At 47.8% G+C, this 13,792-nt stretch overlaps 1 protein-coding gene and 1 long non-coding RNA gene across 2 annotated transcripts in view; one reads left to right on the top strand and one right to left on the bottom strand.

Annotated features, from left to right (window-relative positions):
• Positions 1-13,792, bottom strand: part of LOC133237710 (uncharacterized) — a 485,111-nt gene that overhangs the window by 202,695 nt on the left and 268,624 nt on the right. The window lies entirely within an intron of this gene.
• Positions 1-13,792, top strand: part of LOXHD1 (lipoxygenase homology PLAT domains 1) — a 210,190-nt gene that overhangs the window by 87,985 nt on the left and 108,413 nt on the right. The window contains exons 14-17 of the mRNA XM_061400078.1: positions 1,471-1,631; positions 6,676-6,752; positions 9,302-9,498; positions 12,080-12,272. Of these exons, the coding sequence (XP_061256062.1) occupies positions 1,471-1,631; positions 6,676-6,752; positions 9,302-9,498; positions 12,080-12,272 (628 nt within the window). The remainder of the gene's footprint in view (positions 1-1,470; positions 1,632-6,675; positions 6,753-9,301; positions 9,499-12,079; positions 12,273-13,792) is intronic.

Here is a 13,792-nt window from a genome sequence, read left to right as displayed (position 1 = left end):
GCTGGGGCATCTGAGGGCCCGCTTGAGAACACTGTCTTCTCCACTAGGCATGACCCCTGGAGGTACCTTGTTCATTTCCTTCTTAAGAGAAAAACCAAGAAAGATACTAAACGTGGAAGTGGGAGAACTAGGTTCTCCTGTCAGCCACATGACCATGTGCTGGGCATTTCCTTTGGTTTCCCCACCCAAGCTGGGTTGACTGGGGAGGCTGTGTGAAACAGCAGGGAAAGAGTCAGGCAGACTGGGGCCAGTCACTCCATTCCCTGCACCTCTAAAGTGGGTAAAGGGTGCCTACCTGTGGCTGGCTGCTGTGAGGATGTCAGATGCACTGCCTCGGCAGATTTAGCCCACAGCAGTGTGTGTGTGTTAAGTCGCTTCAGTCGAGTCTGACTCATTGCGACCCTACAGACTGTAGCCCGCCAGGCTCCTCTGTCCATGGGATTCTCCAGGAAAGAATGGAGTGGGTTGCCATGCCCTCCTCTATAAAGAGCTGTGTGGCTGCAAAACTGTGAGGCCAAGGTTGGTCATCAGATGAAGACTTGATAAGCCTTGGTCCTCTCCTTCCTCTGCCATCCCTTCCTTGGTGAGGGCAGGGCAAGCCCCGGAATGTGAGTGGAGGTCTCCTTCCATCCTTTCTCATTCTTTTCTTGCTACATCTTCTGACTCCTGCCATGAATCCCACCCTCGAGTTCCTGTCCCCAGGGTATGCTCCTATAGACTTGGCGACTTTGTAGCACCTGCTGCGTTGGGAAGAAAAAACTGAAATTAATAAGACTACTGGTTCCCCCCAGTCATTCCCTTTCTCAAAAGGGTCCAGTGTCTTTCTGCAGCAAAGAGCTGGAGATTAGCCAAGGAATGAATTTACAATGAATGGTTAGTCACTGATGACAGCTTGATGTGTTAATCCTCCTAGGGGATTTGCCTTTTAAAAGGAGATCACAGGCAATGGCCATTGTTTAGCCAAGAAATGCAGATCTCAGTTATTGAGAACTTGACATCAAATGACGTTTCAGTGGGAGAAATTGGGGTGGAGTGCAACTGTTCTTTATGGGTAGCTTCTGGCCCACATTCGGAGAAGGAAATGGCACCCCACTCCAGTACTATTGCCTGGAAAATCCCATGGATGGAGGAGCCTGGTAGGCTGCAGTCCATGGGGTCGCTAAGAGTCAGATACGACTGAGCGACTTCACTTTCACTTTTCACTTTCATGCTTTGGAGAAGGAAATGGCAATCCACTCCAGTGTTCTTGCCTGGAGAATCCCAGGGACAGGGGAGCCTGGTGGGCTGCCATCTCTGGGGTCACACAGAGTGGGACACGACTGAAGTGACTTAGCAGCCTGGCCCACCTGGGAAAGACCAATAGCCCAACTTATCTGCTATGGCTTGTAGGATTTCTGGGCCTGGATCTTCCCTTGGTGCTTGGGTCCCAAGGGAGCCACCATCCATCTGGCCCTGCTGTCTCTCCTGTAGGCTGATGAGTTCACCATCGAGTCTGTCACCATGCGGAAGGTGAGGCGGGTGAGGATCAGACACGACGGCAAAGGCAGTGGCAGCGGCTGGTTCCTGGAGCGGGTGCTGGTGAGAGAGGAGGGGCAGCCTGAGAGCGACAACGTGGAGTTCCCGTGTCTCAGGTACACCAGGCCTGCCAGCTTTGATCTTCCCCAGCTCAGGTTACAGGCCTTGGATTCTTCTGTCTTGCTGAGGTGTGTGGTTATGGCATTTGCTCTCAGAACTTCTCTGCCAGGATCAGGGAGTGGTGAACATCTTAGCTATGGTAGATGTGTGTGTTTATGTGTGAGTGTGTATGTGTGTACATGTGTGTGCACACTTCCACACTTTTGTGAGCCCAGGGGAAGAATAATAAAAGCTCCAGAAGACTGGCTTATCTATTTCACAACGTCTGACACTGAAACTGGGCTGAAGTGTCTGAAGCTGAAAGAAAGCGGCTATATTTGGAAATATGTATTAATATCCTGAGAGTATTTAGGTGGAAACTGAAATGACAGATCATGGTTTCCTTTGCTGCTGGGGAGGGCCTGGGGATGGATAAGTGGTGGAGGGCAAGAAGGGAGAGATGGGGCTTTGTGATGGCTGAGGATGGATGAGGATGGTGGTCCATCCTCCCGGTTCGTCCTATGAGCGCTTGGCCAAGGCTGCACCACAGCGGCCTCCAGGTCTGTGGGAGATGCCGCAGTGACCTCAGCAGGACAGTCAGAGGTTGACTGAGGGGCTCTAACCAGCACTGCTCACTCCCCCAGTCTCTCCCTTCCTGTCATCAAAGCCAGGAGTTTGTATCTTCATGTCTTGAATTCACACCATGAAAGTTTATGGGAAGCATGACAACTTAGTGGTCAGGTAATTTTTTCTTAATTGAGGTATAGTTGATTTTTAAAATACTGTGTTAATTTCAGGTGGGAGCAGTGATTCAGTTATATTCTTTCAGATTATTTTCCATTGTAGGTTATCGAATTTAGTTCCTAGTGTTATACAGTAGATTCTTGTTGCTTATCTATTTTACATGTCATAGTTGATGCTAGCTAACAGCTAACTGATAGCAAGGTCCTAGAGATCATGGGCCTGGGGAGGCAGGGCTCAAGAGAGGGATGGGAGAGACCACAAGGTCACCCGCACTGACTAGGGGGAGAGGAGGCAGCGTATTGATAGAGTGGACCATGGTTTAGGGAAGCCTGAGTGCCAGGTCAGGAGTTCTGGGGAGGCGGCAGTGCCTTGGCTTCCTCTGATACGTTCCGTGGCCAGGAGTTGCCTCTCTCTTGGGTTTATAATAGGAGTGACTGCAAAGATAAGCACCAAGACACAGACAAATGGAGTGACACCCTAGACAAGAAGCAAGTGTCTTGGTTTCCCTGTTGCTCTGGAGAACATTGAGAGTGTCTCTTCTGTTGCCATCAGCCCAATATCACGGACCATCTTGAGTACGGGGCCTGGATAACTCCTACTTGCACGACTGTCTGATTTCTCAGGCTGGGTCCCTGTGCTCAGTGGAAACAGTGCTTTTCAGGCAAATTGGTCCAACGTCTTTCCTGCTGGTGTCTACTGTGGCCCACTCCACGTACTGACGCGTCATAGCCATCAAGCCCCCTCCCTTCAGGGTGCAGACCCAACTTCTTCTTGTTGGCAAATCTCATTCATCCTTGAGAAGTCAGATCAGAGCCTCTTCACATGAGCCTTTTTCATTTCTCTAAATTTCTGTTGCACTTGATTTGGTTCAACATCCATCATTATCTTGGTCTCCATCTAGTTCCTTGGCCAGTCTGTCCTGCCTTCTTCTTTTCTTTTAAATTAATTTTTATTGGAGCGTAGTTGCTTTACAATATTGTGTTAATTTCTACTGTACAGCAAAGTGAAATATATATTTATATATATATCCCCCCCCCTTTTTTTGTATTTCCTTCTCATTAAGGTCACTATAGAGCACTGAGTTGAGTTCCCTGAGCTAGACAGTGGGTTCTCACTATTATCTATGTAATACATAACACAAGAGAAGACTCTATACATGGACATCACCAGATGGTCAACACCGAAATCAGATTCATTATATTCTTTGCAGTCAAAGATGGAGAAGCTCTATACAGTCAGCAAAAACAAGACCAGGAGCTGACTGTGGCTCAGACCATGAACTCCTTATTGCCAAATTCAGACTGAAATTGAAGAAAGTAGGGAAAACCACTAGACCATTCAGGTATGACCTAAATCAAATCCCTTATGATTATACAGTGGAAGTGAGAAATAGATTTGAGGGCCTAGATCTGATAGATAGAGTGCCTGATGAACTATGGAATGAGGTTTGTGACATTGTACAGGAGACAGGGATCAAGACCATCCCCATGGAAAAGAAATGCAAAAAAGCAAAATGGCTGCCTGGGGAGGCCTTACAAATAGCTGTGAAAAGAAGAGAAGTGAAAAAAAAGCAAAGGAGAAAAGGAAAGATATAAACATCTGAATGCAGAGTTCCAAAGAATAGCAAGAAGAGATAAGAAAGCCTTCTTCAGCGATCAATGCAAAGAAATAGAGGAAAACAACAGAATGGGAAAGACTAGGGATGTCTTCAAAAAAATCAGAGATACCAAAGGAACATTTCATGCAAAGATGAGCTTGATAAAGGACAGAAATGGTATGGACCTAACACAAGCAGAAGATATTAAGAAGAGATGGCAAGAATACACAGAAGAACTGTACAAAAAAGATCTTCACGACCCAGATAATCACGATGGTGTGATCATTGACCTAGAGCCAGACATCCTGGAATGTGAAGTCAAGTGGGCCTTAGAAAGCATCACTACAAACAAAGCTAGTGGAGGTGATGGAATTCCAGTTGAGCTATTCCAAATCCTGAAAGATGATGCTGTGAAAGTGCTGCACTCAGCATGCCAGCAAATTTGGAGAACTCAGCAGTGGCCACAGGACTGGAAAAGGTCAGTTTTCATTCCAATCCCAAAGAAAGGCAATGCCAAAGAATGCTCAAACTACCACACAATTGCACTCATCTCACACGCTAGTCAAGTAATGCTCAAAATTCTCCAAGCCAGGCTTCAGCAATATGTGAATTGTGAACTTCCTGGTATTCAAGCTGGTTTTAGAAAAGGCAGAGGAACCAGAGATCAAATTGCCAACATCCGCTGGATCATGGAAAAAGCAAGAGAGTTCCAGAAAAACATCTATTTCTGCTTTATTGACTATGCCAAAGCCTTTGACTGTGTGGATCACAATAAACTGTGGAACATTCTGAAAGAGATGGGAATACCAGACCACCTGATCTGCCTCTTGAGAAATTTGTAGGCAGGTCAGGAAGCAACAGTTAGAACTGGACATGGAACAACAGACTGGTTCCAAATAGGAAAAGGAGTTCATCAAGGCTATATATTGTCACCCTGTTTATTTAACTTCTATGCAGAGTACATCATGAGAAACGCTGGACTGGAAGAAACACAAGCTGGAATCAAGATTGCCAGGAGAAATATCAATCACCTCAGATATGCAGATGACACCACCCTTATGGCAGAAAGTGAAGAGGAACTAAAAAGCCTCTTGATGAAAGTGAAAGCAGAGAGTGAAAAAGGTGGCTTAAAGCTCAACATTAAGAAAACGAAGATCACGGCATCCGGTCCCACCACTTCATGGGAAATAGATGGGGAAACAGTGGAAACAGTGTCAGACTTTATTTTTCTGGGCTCCAAAATCACTACAGATGGTGACTGCAGCCATGAAATTAAAAGACGCTTACTCCTTGGAAGGAAAGTTATGACCAACCTAGATAGTATATTCAAAAGCAGAGACATTACTTTGCCAACAAAGGCTCGTCTAGTCAAGGCTATGGTTTTTCCTGTGGTCATGTATGGATGTGAGAGTTGGACTGTGAAGAAGGATGAGCGCCAAAGAATTGATGCTTTTGAACTGTGGTGTTGGAGAAGACTCTTGAGAGTCCCTTGGACTGCAAGGAGATCCAACCAGTCCATTCTGAAGGAGATCAGCCCTGGGATTTCTTTGGAAGGAATGATGCTAAAGCTGAAAGTCCAGTACTTTGGCCACCTCATGCGAAGAGTTGACTCATTGGAAAAGACTCTGATGCTGGGAGGGATTGGGGGCAGGAGGTGAAGGGGATGACAGAGGATGAGATGGCTGGATGGCATCACTGACTCAATGGACATGAGTCTCAGTGAACTCCGGGAGTTGGTGTTGGACAGGGAGGCCTGGCGTGCTGTAATTCATGGGGTCGCAAAGACTCGGACACGACTGAGCGACTGATCTGATCTGATCTGATCTGATTAATAGTGTAAGTTTCCCTGTTAGCTTAGTTGGTAAAGAATCCACCTGCAATGCAGGAGACCCTGGTTCGATTCCTGGGTCGGGAAGATCCACTGGAGAAGGCATAGGCTACCCTCTCCAGTATTCTGGCCTGGAGAAGTCCATGGACTGTATAGTACATGGGATCACAAAGAGTCGGATACAACTTAGTGACTGAACAACAAGTGGGTAATACCAACTTATAGATAGATGACTATAAAAATAAGCTAGTTAAGTGATGCCTAAGAAAGAGTTATTTATCTGATAAAATTAGTATTTATTCTATTGATTAGACTGCAGGTTCTCTGGGGCTGGGCTGTCTCTTATCCATTGCAGTGTATCTTCTCTGCATTCTCCCCACCCCAGAGCCCTTAGCACAGGACCACGCACATGATGAACTTTTAGAAAAACAGGTGGGGTTTTTTTTTGATGATAATGACACAGGTGTTCATGGCTTTTAGGACAGACTCTTTACCATGATAACTGAGCTTCCACATCAAGCGACCCTGCCCCTTCTCCAGCCCCATCTGCCAACCCTGCAACATTTGCTTGCTCCATTCCATTCCATTCCACACTTGCCTTCCATCTGCTCCTGGAGGCTCTGCTCTGTCCCAGCACATTATTTGTCCGAATGCACCTCCCTCCTCTCCTGCTTAATTCCTCATCACCCTCACAGTTTTATCCAGTTATCACCTCCGCAGGGCAGCCCTCCCTCCCATTCTGGGTTGAGATCCTTTCTTCTGAGCTCTGGTAGAACCATTTTCCTTTGCTGAGTTTAGAGCTCTGGCCTCCCGGTGACTCTGCATGAATTGTGTGATGGTTGGTTGTCGGGCTGCCCCACTCAGAGAGCTAATGGCCCTTGTTTGCCCGCAGGTGGCTGGACAAGGATAAGGATGATGGACAGTTGGTCCGAGAGTTGCTGCCCAGCGACAGCAACGCGACACTGAAGAGTAAGTGGTCCAGAGGACAGGTGGTGGGTGTGGCTTGGGTGGGACTTCCCTGGCTACCTAGAAACTAGCCCTTGGAGAAAGCACACACCCTTCACTTCACTCCATGAAGGCAGCACAGCAGAGGGTAGGGAGGAAGAGGCTCTGAGAGAGATCGGGAACCCTCTGCCTGTCTGAGCTTTGCACAGCCTCTTTATAGCCCTGGATGTGGTGTCCTGGATGCCTGTGGGCTTCTGTCGATGAAAGTAACACAGGCAGTAACACTGGCTAATGCTGCCCGGCTCTGGGGTGCGTACCTGTCATTCTGGAGAGGATAAACATGTTTGGAAGGGGCTGTACAAGGAGGACCTTGTTTTTCGATGCTGAGGATTATCCTAGAGGTCTTATAGTTTTCCTTACTGGTGTTATTTCTTCAAGAACCTTCATTTGTTCATGAGTGTTAGACAAAATTGAAAAGAAATATATCCAGAATCCTCAATAATACCAACACCTGGTTTCTTTTCCAAGGCTTCATAAAACTGTTAATTGCTCAGTCATGTCTGACTCTTTGAGACCCCCCTGGGCTATAGCCCACCACGCCACTCTGTTCATAGAATTCCCCAGGCAAGAGTACTGAAATGGGTTGCCATTTCCTTCCCTAAGGGATCTTTCCGACCTAGGGATTGAAACTGAGTCTCCCTCATTGCGGCAGATTCTTTACTGTCTGAGCCACCAGGGAAGCCCTTAATACCTCATATTTATCACTTATTATCTGCAATTTGCTATGTGACCTCGGGAAGATACTTAGCTCCACCAGATGTGCATCCTTACCTGACAAATGGGCATAATGACACCAGCCCCGCCGACCTTCCCGTTATTTCTGGGCTCACATGAATAATAAGACCACATATTTATCACTTTTATCTCATGTGAGTCCAGCAAGAACCCTGGAAGTCGGCAGAGCTAATGTTGTTATGCCAGTTTGTCAGGGGGGACCCAGATCTGGTGGAGCCAAATATCTTCCTGTGGTCAGATAGCAAATTGCAAAGTTGGAATTCTGCATTCTGAGAACACTGAATTACAGAATTTAAGAGCTGGAACAGTTCTTAAGAGATGAGAAAAATGCCTAGATTGGACACAAGTCTCATGCTTGTGCCAAGGGAACTCCTAGGATAGCCAGGTCTGTGGTCAGCAGTGGAGCTGGGCCCAGTGCCCAGGCATCTCTGTCTTCCTGCCTGTCCTTCCCACTCCAGCAAGCCCCACTGTTCAACAGGAACAGGGTCCTTCGGGCTCCCTCTTCCCCAAGTCAGAGTTTTTGAAAGGATTTAGATGAAAATGGTATAAGGAAGCGGTCTTTTTCGCAGGTCTTGCTATATCTTTACAGCAGAGACAGAAGCCACCTCCTCAGGGCCCTCAGGTGTGCCCGGGGGAGCTGACCTGGACTAGACCCACAGGTCTGGCCTCCTCCAGGGCCTGACTGGTCTGTGGGGTTGTCACCTGAGAGGTGTGCTTAGCTGTCTCTCTCCGGGTCTTTCTTGCCAGCGCCAGAAGGCCCTGAGACGGCTGTGAACCGCAGGCCTTGAAACTAGCATCACCTGCCTTTCCAGCGCTTCCCTTTTCATTCCCAAGACCCACGCCCTGGAACAAGGCTATTGGACTTGGGCTCATGGCTCAGACTATCCTAGGCCTTGCCTTTTATCCTCCCTTGTGGACAGGTGACACAGACCTTTCTGGGTCATAAAATAGAATAACATCAGCATGGCATTTCGGGTGAGAATAAGACCTTTGGGTCCACATTAGGGATTTACACATAGCTGACCCTTTTTGAAAAAATATCTCCAACTATTTTACTTTAATATATAAACCTTAATACACAATAGTTCAGAGAAAGCAATTGTGATTATTTCAATATCATGCCAGAAATGTTATTTGATAAGACTCAGCTTCCATTTCTCCATTTTTAAAAAATGCATACAAGCTTACTTCTTTAAATGATTGTGTGGAAACACCACTCTAAAATTTAAGGACTAGTATTATGCTTAAGGATGACTGCCTAGTGTTTAGTGCTAGGCTGGCTCCTTCTGAACTGTAGCCATCTTGAGCCAAAAACAACATCTTCTGAGGCTGAAAGTCTTCACCTGTAAAACCGCGGTCAGAACACCCAGCACTAACACCATGTAGGTAACATGCTATGTTTTCTGCCGGGAGGTAGAGGCTTCCTTTGCTTTGGTTTCTTCATCCATCAGACGAGAAAGTGAATGCGTATTTGCTTTAAATCCTCGTCTCTTACATTTTAGTATTCTTTGCATGCCTTCCTGTTCTCAGCGCATTCACACCCTATGGGGCAGATGAAGCAGGAATCAGAATTCTGATTTTGAGATGAAGGGATTCCAAAAGATGGTAGGAGCACCACCACCCCGCCCCAGTCTCAGGGCTATGTGAGGAGAGCCAGAGCCTGGGCCCCCGACCCCCAGCTGAGTGTCCAGCCCCGGCCATCGACCTCCTGCCCCGAGCTCCCTGCGGCTCACCCACGCTAACCCCTCCCCTCCCGCCTCCTGCCCTGGACTGTTCAGACTTCCGCTATCACATCAGCTTGAAGACGGGGGACGTCCCTGGGGCCAGCACAGACTCCAGAGTCTACATCAAGCTCTACGGGGACAAATCTGACACCATTAAGCAAGTTCTTCTCGTCTCTGACAACAACCTGAAAGACTATTTTGAACGTAGCCGAGTGGATGAGTTCACCCTGGAGACCCTCAACATTGGAACTGTAAGTCTCTTTCCCAAGACCCTGTGAGGGTGTCTTACCGATTTCTCTGTGCGTATCTGCACATGGGCACACACACACACACACACACACACACTTGTGTACACACACTCACACTCACATATACACACACATGCACACACACATACACAGACACACACTCATGTACACACACACTCACATACATGCACACACATATACACATACACATACACACACACTCACATACATGCACACACATATACACATACACACACACTCACATACATGCACACACATATACACATACACACACACTTGAATACACACACACACATACACACACATACATGCACACACACATACACACACTCTCACAACACACAAGTGAACCCATTTGAAGGGGAAAAGTGCCCACTTGGTTAGTGCAGTACATTGTTTTCCGGTATGACCCAGAGGAGCAGGAGGCACGTGAACAGTGGTCAAGCTTTCCAGACTCTCTCTGGGGCTGGAACTCATGTTCTTAGTCTGGCGTTTCCTTTACCTCCGTAGCCAGGACCAGAGAGTCCTGGGTACACCCTGGTGTGCAGGGAAGGAGGAAGGAGGGAGAGCTGTAAAGACGGGCTGGAAATGCTTCCCAGTTCCAAACTGGCGTGTGTGTCACAGTGACACCCAGAAAGCCTATTGCAGTGTGAACTCCCAGGCCACACCTGAGGGATTCTGCCTTAGATAAGAGATGGGTCCATCATCACCTCCCCGGCTGACTGTGCTGTGAGGGGTCTAAGCATTCACCTGGAGAAGTATGGGTCTGACTGCCTGCACTCAAGTGCTGGAAACTTTTCTAGAAGTGTCTGAGCAGGGCTTCGTGTTACCACTTGCCCCTCTCGGGGTGGCTTGTGGAAACTGAGAGGGTTACAAGCCCCCCTTTGCTGACCCCTCCCCTCTTGGTGAGCCTCACCTGAGTTCAGGTGCTCTGGGGAATGATTTCATGTCAGTCATTTACATCTTGAAGCTCCTTAGCTTAAATCAAGATTTTCCTTGATCAAGCTGTATTTACATTTTAAGCTGAATTAATAATTGTAGCCTGAAATGCTGTTTCCTTAACTAAGGACTTCTGGCAGCAGCCAGCAGATAAATGAGACATCCGAGTGGTGAGGAAGGGCGTTTGGGCCCTTCTCGTGTTTCTAAAACCTGCTCAACAAGCAGTGTGGCCAAAAGTCTGGGAGTGTGGGCTTGGGCTCCTGACTGCCTGGTCTGAGGCCGAGTGTTTCCACTTACCTGCCGTGTGCAAGTTACTTCACCTCTGTTTGCTTTGATTTTCTCACTGCTATCACAAGGGATTCCAGTGGGATTGTCATTAGCATTAACTATGTCAGTAACACCCACATGCATAGTATGTATTCAGTAAGCTCTAGCCTTAGTGACTGAACAATTGCCCACGTCAGGTGCTGGCCACTATGGGACTGACAGATGATCCCTGCCTTCATGGCATTTTCTGTCACAACAGGCAGAAAACACCTGTTCCTGTCTTTCCTCTGTCACAGTGCCAGCACCACAGAAAGACGACGAAGCTCTCCCACGCTCCTTGGCCCACACCCTAAAGGCTCTCAGACTGTGTCTGTAGATGTAGCTGGATTCCAGGCGACCGGGCTCCAGGCACTCAGCTGTGATAGAGTTTCCAATAGCAGCTGCAAATAGGTGCTCAGGACGCAGAAGAGCAAGAGCAAGGCTTACAGGGACTATTTTCTGAATCTGGCCTTTGGGCACCAGACTCACAACGAGCACCACCCCTCCAAACCACCACAGAAAGGATCCAGGGGGCTGGAAGGGACCTCAAAGGCCATCTGAGAATTCCATCTGATGTTAGAATTGGCCTGAATCTAAAAAAAAAAAAACATAAATATCATTCAAACCCTGAAGAGCGAGGTACATTTAAGGATGGTAACATGCACATTTATGTGCTCATCTATGACATCTGTGGGCAAAGATTAACATAAAATATAAAGTAGCAAAGCAACTGAACTATAGTGTTACTGAGAAAAATACACCTTGGTTCCCAGAGTGAGAGGAGGCACTGGACACAGAACGACAGAGCCCCAAAAGGTGGTCTGCTTATTGTCACCTATAGGATGGGTGTGATGGAGAAGACATGCAAAAACATGTGCAACCGTGTATGGTGTAAGACAAAACAAAGCCATATCACCAACATGGCATCGGAAGCCGATGGTGAATATTTTGAATGTTTGCGTTCTTGTGCAGCCACCACATTCTTAGGACGTCCACTGCCTGGCATTCAGTACATACTGGAGCTTTCAAACCTCTGGTCACACCCACTTGCTTCTCACCGTGTCCCTGGGAGGTGGGCTGAACTAAAGACAAAGGGACAGAGGCTCCAGTCTGGAGAGGTTGGGCCTTGGTCTCCTGGCTGGTTGAGGGCAGGCCGGCCTGGGACCCAGCCCTTCCTGCTGAGCCCGCATCTCCTGAGGAGCTGGAGTCTGGGCTGAGGGGAGCTGCTTGCCCTGGTGTTTTGGGAGGGTGTAGGGATGGAGGGATGGAGGCTTCTATACCAGCTCCTTGCTCACCTGTATCGCGTGTTTCCTTCCAGATCAACCGGCTGGTGATCGGACACGACAGCACGGGCATGCATGCCAGTTGGTTCCTGGGCAGTGTCCAGATTCGCGTGCCCCGCCAAGGCAAGCGGTACACCTTCCCTGCCAACCGCTGGCTGGACAAAGACCAGGCTGACGGGCGCCTGGAGGTGGAGCTCTACCCCAGCGAGGTGGTGGACATCCAGAAATGTATGGAGGCAGCTGTGACGGGACTGTAGCACTGTTCCCCATGGGGTGGGGCAGCAGGGAAGGAGGAGGGATTGTGGGTGATCTGGGTCTTGTCTCAAAGTGGGAAGCTTCCAGTTGCCCCTGGTAGGGTTCTGGGATGGAAAAGGGGCTCCTTCTACAGATGGGGAACCTGAGAACTCAGTGGATAAACCATTGTTTTCTGGGATAAAGGCAGTAGATGACTTTATTGAGAAATATACCTTCTTGGCCTTGTGTACAAGAGGAGTTTGAGAAAGAGTTTCCCCGCTGGGAATACTAGTGAAGAGATAAGCTGTTCATTCATTCATTTATTCAATATGTGTACGTTGACTGTTTCTCTGTGCCGACACTGCCCCAGGCTTTGTAGAGACAATCATGAGCAAAACAGACCAAAGCCTTGTCCTCAGGGACTTCATGCTCCGTGATGGGAGAAAAATAAATACTTGGCATAATGCCAAGTAAGAGCTAGGAAGAAAAGGAAGCAAGATAAGGGGTTAGCAACAGCACGGGGAAGAGGGAACTATGTGGACAGGGTGGTGACCTCTCTGAGTGGGGGTGAAATTCAAGGTGATCTGGTCACCTAGTGCACATGATGTGAGAGCCATTGACTAAGTAGGGGTTAAAGAAACAAGAGGTTATCTAGAGGATCATCGGTCCAAACCTGTTATAGACAATGTCCCTTCCCTCACCTCTGCGTTTTTGTGTCTAGCCTGAAAGCAGTGGTCCGAGACTCACTGCCACAGGAAGCTGCTCTGAGAAGGAACCCACTATGAACTCGCTGCTTCCTCTTCCAGAAAGCCTTGTGTCTTATTGTGTCCATCCTCTCTCCCCATGTAACCTGTAAATTCTCTGAGCACTGTGTCACATACACAGGCTTTGTAACGGTACCTGCTAGTGTGCAGAATCAAATCCTTCCCTCTTTTTATGAGTTAAACTTGATATCCATCAGAGTAATACAAGTACAGGGCTTCCCTGTTGGCTCAGATGGTAAAGAATCTGCCTGCAATGCAGGAGACCCAGGTTCCATCTCTGGGTTGGGAAGATCCCCTGGAGAAGGGAATAGCAACCCACTCCACCATTCTTGCCTGGAGAATCCCCATGGACAGAGGAGCCTGGTGGGCTACAGTCCATGGGGTTGCAAAGAGTCAGACACAACTGAACACTAAGCACAACACAATACAGGTACTACAAGATAAAGATTAAAAAAGCAGCAGTTCCCTTACCTACCTCTTTCCCCAACCCATCCCCCTTCTTCAGAGGTAACACATTTTTAATAACTTTAGCTTTTTGTTCAGAAATCTATCTCCATATTTTCAGTAATATACTTATCAGTTGCTTGATTTTTCTTCAGTCATTTAGCTGTTCAGTTGCTCAGTCCTGTCCGATTCTTTGTGACCACATGGACTGAAGCATGCAAGGCCTCCCTGTTCTTCACCATCTCCTGGAGTTTGTTCAAAGTCAGGTACATTGAGTCGGTGATGCCATCCAGCCATCTCATCCTC

Source organism: Bos javanicus, chromosome 24 (assembly GCF_032452875.1).
Source record: "Bos javanicus breed banteng chromosome 24, ARS-OSU_banteng_1.0, whole genome shotgun sequence".
NCBI lineage: Eukaryota > Metazoa > Chordata > Mammalia > Artiodactyla > Bovidae > Bos > Bos javanicus.
The sequence above is the reverse complement of the archived record's forward strand: the minus strand, read 5'-3'. Positions and strand labels throughout refer to the sequence as shown.